Genomic DNA, 6,257 nt, shown 5'->3' with positions numbered 1-6,257 from the left:
TTTATAACTTCTTAAATAGGTGAAAAAAACCGAACTTTACATTAAGAGGGCCAAGATAAAAAAATTAGAATCCTAGATAAAAAAAGAAAAAGTAGAAAAATTAGAATCCTAGATAAAAAAAGAAAAGAAAATCAGGCACAAAATCTAAAATTAAGCTGATAATAAATGAATTTGAGGATATGGTGGCTTGCAACAACAATAAAGCTGAAAATAAATGAATCTGTTAGCACAAAATCTTAGACTTGACATATTGTATTTCACTGGTTCATAAATGAATCTGTTAGATTTTCTTCCAGCGCAAGCATACATAAGTTCTATACCAAAGTCCAAGGAAATACATAGAAACAATAAACAAATAAGCTAAGAGATTAGGTTGATAACTTCATCAAACTTTCAAGTTCCTACTCAGCTTCCATGATTCAAAACCCACCTACCATCTCAGCACGTAGCTATTAAAAGGGGGAAAGGCAATGATCGAGTCGAAATATAGCAAGCTGGCAATGAAGGTTCATCTCATATCTAGAAAGCTAATAAAACCATCAGTTCAAACTCCTCCTCACCTTCAGAATCTGAACATATCATTTCTCGATCAGCTTGCTCCTTCACTGAATGTACCCAATATTTTCTACTATCCTGACAACCACCATGTCAATAACATCGAAGATCTAGAGAAATCTTTATCCGAAATATTAACCCTCTTTTACCCTCTAGCAGGAAGATACATCCAAGATAATCTCTCAGTTGATTGTAATGATGAAGGGGTGGAGTTCCTGGAAGCCAAAGTTGATGGGGTAGACCTCACACAAATTATCCAACAAGGCCCCAATAGCAATCGTGATCTGCTGGATCATTTTGTTCCTTGTGTAACTGAATCAGACACTAGTCGTTTATTAGCCATCCAAATCAACAAGTTTAAGTGTGGAGGTTTAGCGATCGGCTTGCTCACTTCGCACAGGATAGCTGATATGCCAACAATCTCCACATTCATCAATGCATGGGCTACAACATTCCGAGAACGTGGGATAAGTGATCAAGTTCGTCGTCCAAGATTTGATTGCCCATTTCTCTTCCCACAAAGAGATTTACGTCTCAATTTTCCACCAGCACCAAAAGTTCAACCTAAGATTGTCACAAAAGTATTTGTGTTTAACAAGGAAGCCATAGACAAGCTGAAATCTAAAATTGGTGGTGGCACCGATTCAGGAGTCAAGTACCATCATTCGCGCTTGGAGGTGGTCACAGCACTTATATGGAAGGCTCTCATTGGTTCAGTTAAAGCACAGCACGGACACCTGAGAGCATCATCAGTGCGCCAGATAATGACACTGAGAAGAAAGGTGAGTATGCCTTTACCTGAAAATGCTTGTGGGAACATGTATATGCCTTTCATTTCTAGATTCAATGCCAATGGTGAGAGCAATAGGTTAGAATTAAGTGACATTGCGAGTCTGCTGAGGGATGCTAAGAGGAAAGCCATTTCAGATTGCGCAAATGCAGTAAACAGCGACGATGTGTTTTCAATGGTAACTAGGTACCATAAAGAGTTGTTCGAAGAATTGAACAAGGAGGAAGTAGATACATTCAAGTTCTCAAGCTGGTGTAGGCTAGGTTTGGAGGAAGCAAACTTTGGCTGGGGAAAGCCTGCATGGACGAGTTCAAAGAATTTTCCTATAGATGTTAGTATTCTGAAGGACGACAAATTTGGAGATGGAATTGAGGCATGGATGACCTTAAAGGAAATTGATATGCTTCACTTCCAACAAGATCCGGACATCGATCTTGGCCTTGCCTTCCTCACAGGAGCAGATGACTTCACTAAACAAGCACACGATCGATCCTGATCTGGTCAGTTTATATTGCTGGAAGGAGTTGTCTTCACCATGATATCTGTTCTACTTTCTATATATATAGAAGAAAATAACCACTTATTGGTTATCATTCTCATCTTGTCCTGCTGTGTTTCAGGACGGACCTTGATTTTTATTGGTTTGCGCAATATGTACGAATTAAGATTGTGTTTATGGAAGTTATGTCATCAGTATGAGTAATTGAATTTTATGGTACATGCTATAAGTTAAAGTTTGATCCCATATATATATATATATATATATATATATATATATATATCACATCATCATTTTACAGTTCTTGTCAACAACCCTATTCAGTTTTCTCTCTTTTATTCTTTACTTCTCTCAACTCTCAAAAAATCACAGCCGCTAAAACCCTACCCCTTTACGATCACCACAGCCAACCTCAGTCCACGATCTCAGCAACCACTAGAAGCTGCCGCTCTAGCCACCCTAATCCTTAAGTCATCAAACCCACGAGCTGGGCTCATGAAAACAGGTGACGATCTTATTATAGCAAGTATTGGATCGAGACCTAAGAGCAGATAGCGTTGGGCAGAATCAATGATCAGAATGGAATCATGCATGTTCAATTAACTACAGATTTGAAGCCTGGATTACCAAGTAAGAAATCCTTTCTTCCCAAGTCAAAGGCAGAATTACAACAATTTTTCATGATCATATGCAACTCATTTTTTAAATTGGATCCTCTTAGAATCCAGGCGAAGCAGAAAGAATAAGAACATGTAATGGCGCCAGAGTACTTGAACTAGAGGAAGAGAGCCACGCACCCATCGAGTCTGGCTACCTCGTGAAGATTCTCTAGGCTTAGTAATGTCTCGAGCTTTTGGAGATTCTGTACTAAAAAATGTGGCATAATTGCATTAGCAGACATCTCTTATCACCGAGTAACTTCCAAGGACCAGTTCATGGTGGGGAAAGGCTTCTGAAGTATGGGAACGTTGCCGAAGCTCTCTGCTACATAGCAGAAAGCAAATTTGAATCTTTCACCAGTGTTCGTAATATTTAAGCCCCTTTTATAAATGAATAGGCGACATGTAATGGTCTCAATCTACAGTACTGTGTATGGCAGCGCGATGATTTTTAGTGTCTAGGAGCTTTTTTAAAGATTATTTGTCTGTGTTTTTTGAAAGTGTATTTAACTTATAAAACAAGTTTGCCTTGAAAGATGTTAATTTAATGTTTTATTGAATAATTTTAATGAAATAATGTTCAGAATAATAATAAAAAACTAAAATATTTATTTAAATATATTTTTTAAGTGAGAAATATTAAAAAAAAACATTTTGTATTTCAATCTCAAATATTCACTGCTTAAGTAAAATTATAGTTTCTTTTTTGTTTTTGTTTTTGAAGTTTTTAAATTATTTTTTTATAAGTTGATAAAAATAAATTTTTAAAATAAAAATATATTTTTTTAATACTTTTTTCTCCTTTAGGGCTTGTATTTTGTCCAGTTTGGTCAAGCACAAACACCAAATATATATATACACACACACATATATACATAGACAGAGAAATGTAGAAAGCTGAGGTGCACTGTAGCCTAAGTAGAAAAATAAATCAGTGTTTAAATTTTTAATTTACACATGATAAATGCAATATAGTAATTAATAAGTTCTAAAAAAACATTTAGTGCTCTAATGGGTTTAAATTATTTTTTTCTAAATATATTCTTAAAAAAAAACTCTTAGCACTAATATTTCCATCTAATATTATTTAGAATTGTAAAATGATTTTTAGTAAATAACCAAAACGCATAATTTAGTAAAAACCTAGTTAAAATATTTAATTTTTTTATTAAGTTTTTATATAAATAATCTATCTTTTATCCAATAAATTGATAAGAATATCTTAATGAAAAAATAATAAAATTATATTCTTTTCTTTATCTTTAGTATTTTAAAAAATATAAATTTATTTTGGATTTCACGTATATAAACAAGAAAAATATTATTAAATATATTAATCTTGATTTGGTTAAAATTTTAGAAACTAACTAGCTTCCTCGTGATATCCATTAACTAAATATTGTTAATATATTTATTCACATTTAATTATTTTATACAGTAATTTATAAGCTTTTACAATAAATTCTCTTATAAAATATGATAGATAAATATTAATCAGGAAGATAAAATTATTATTAGCAAATAACCTAAATAAGATACTAGTGAAATCCTAATTAAGAAAATTGAATATTTTTCATTAAGTTTAGATATATAAATAGTCTATCTTTTATTAGATAAAAAAAAATATTATCTTCTTGAAAAATATGGAGAACTACTGCTTGTAAAATTGAAAATTGATTTAATTATATGCCGGATTTGATTTTCTCCTTGCATATGTGTAATTTATTTACACACAATATGAAATTGACATACCATATATAAATACTTCATATAAAAAAACTACAAGTCATTTATATCAATAACAAAAATTAATGATAGTTTACTAACATTATTATTATGATATATTTAACTTAATAATAGATTTTTAGTATGAATAATTAAATTTTAGATTCAGTGATGGGATAATGAAACTTCTTATGCTTAGCTATACTTTAGAACATAAAGACAACTTTAAATCATTTAAAATTAATGCTATTTGCAAGCTTGTTAAGAAATTTTATCATGAAGATTTTAATGAACATGAAATATATTATTTGAGATTTCGGATAGAGCATTATTAGATTGATGTGATTGATCATAAAAACTTTTAGAATATCTCTACCATTTTTGCATTATGTCAAAAATTAATTAAAATAAATAAATCACAGCATTATTATTTGATTGACAAGTTGATTCATCTTATTTTGATTTTGTTTATTTTCATTGCCACTACAAAGCGAGTATTTTCAGCAATAAAACATGTTAAAAATATGTTTCGTAATAAAATAAAAGATAAGTTTTTAGCATATTTTATAATAATTTACATTAAACGAGAGCTTGCTGAAAATATTGATTCGGATTCGATCATTGATGAATTTTATTCCATAAAATATGGAAGAGTACAACTTTAATAGTGTAATTTATTTTTATTTTTTTAATTTATATATTATAAATTTGAATTAAAATTGTATTATTAACTTAAATATATATATATATATATATATATATATAAATTAATAATTAATCTTATAAAATAATTTATATATATCTTTGAGAGTCCAGGATAGAAAAAATTTCTAGTTACGTCCTTACATACATACGTGCGCGCGCGTATATATATCAGATCATCATTTTACAGTTCATGTCAGCAACTCGATTCAGCTTTCTCCCTTTTATTCTTTACTTCTTTCAACTCTCAAAAAATCACAGCCGCTAAAACCCTACACCTATACGAACACCACAGCCAACCTCAGTCCACCACCTCAACAACCACTAGAAGCTGCCGCTCTAGCCACCCTAATCCTTGGATCGAGACGCAAGAGCAGCGTTGGGCAGAATCAATGATCAGAACGGAATCGTGCATGTTCAATTAACTACAGCTTTGAAGCCTGGAGTACCAAGTAAGAAATACTTTCTTCTCAATTCAAAGGCAGAATTACAACATTTTTTCATGATCATATGCAACTCATTTTTTCAATTTGATCCTCTTATAATCCAGGCGAAGCAGAAGAATAAGAAAATGTAATGGCAGAGTACTTGAACTAGAGGAAGAGAGCCACACATCCATCGAGTCCGGCTACCTCGTGAAGTTCTCTAGGCTTAGTAATGTCTCGAGGTTTTGGAGATTCTGTACTAAAAACTGTGGCATAACTGCATTAGCAGACATCTCTTATCACCGAGTAACTTCCAAGGACCAGTTCATTGTCCTTGCATCAGACGGCGTTAGAGACTACCTCAAGTGGCAGCCGATAGTGAACTGGCTGCAGCGAAGGCAGTGGAGGAGCCTGCTCCAGGTGCATGGAAAAGGAAGTTTACTTGTTCGAAAGTGGATGATTGAACGGTGGTTTGCCTCTTTCCTTTCTGGTGTAGCTCTCATGTACATAATGTTGCAAGACAGCCAACTATTTTCAGATTATTACTCATTGAGAAACCTTAGAAATCCCGAATGATACACACAGTCCGTATTATACAGGTGGACACAGGAATCGCTGAAAATGCATCGAGATTTTACAATAATTAACAAAACAACAAAGTGAGCCCTTTGAGAACAGAGTATTAAAGCATCTAACGATGTAAGATGTAATAATCTCATCCCAATGCTTTCTTAATTTCGTGAACCATAATGTCTCTGTCCGCTTTTGTATATTCCTTTTTTCATTGTGGGCAGCATGTTGTCTGGAGGGGAGGGCGATTGGTATTTTTCCAGCCACCTCCAATCATTATCGGAGAAGGTAATATTTTCAAATTCCAAAAACTCAATTTTAACTTATTTTCA

General features: G+C 32.7%; 1 protein-coding gene and 1 long non-coding RNA gene across 2 annotated transcripts; both read left to right on the top strand.

Annotated features, from left to right (window-relative positions):
- The first annotated feature begins 217 nt into the window (after positions 1-217).
- Positions 218-2,063, top strand: LOC105134821 (acetyl-CoA-benzylalcohol acetyltransferase-like). The gene has a single exon (XM_011039375.1). The coding sequence runs from the start codon at positions 471-473 to the stop codon at positions 1,839-1,841; it is 1,371 nt and encodes a 456-aa protein (XP_011037677.1). The 5' UTR covers positions 218-470; the 3' UTR covers positions 1,842-2,063.
- Positions 2,064-2,192: 129 nt separating this feature from the next.
- On the top strand, positions 2,193-2,907 carry LOC105134820 (uncharacterized). Its single transcript, XR_844077.1, has 2 exons — positions 2,193-2,474; positions 2,566-2,907. It is a non-coding gene; the product is annotated as an uncharacterized LOC105134820 (long non-coding RNA).
- The last annotated feature ends 3,350 nt before the right edge of the window (positions 2,908-6,257 follow it).

This window comes from Populus euphratica, unplaced genomic scaffold (genome assembly GCF_000495115.2).
Source record: "Populus euphratica unplaced genomic scaffold, PopEup_1.0 scaffold120.1, whole genome shotgun sequence".
In the NCBI taxonomy this organism is placed as follows: domain Eukaryota; kingdom Viridiplantae; phylum Streptophyta; class Magnoliopsida; order Malpighiales; family Salicaceae; genus Populus; species Populus euphratica.
Note: the sequence above shows the minus strand (reverse complement) of the source record. Positions and strands in the feature narration are given on the sequence as shown.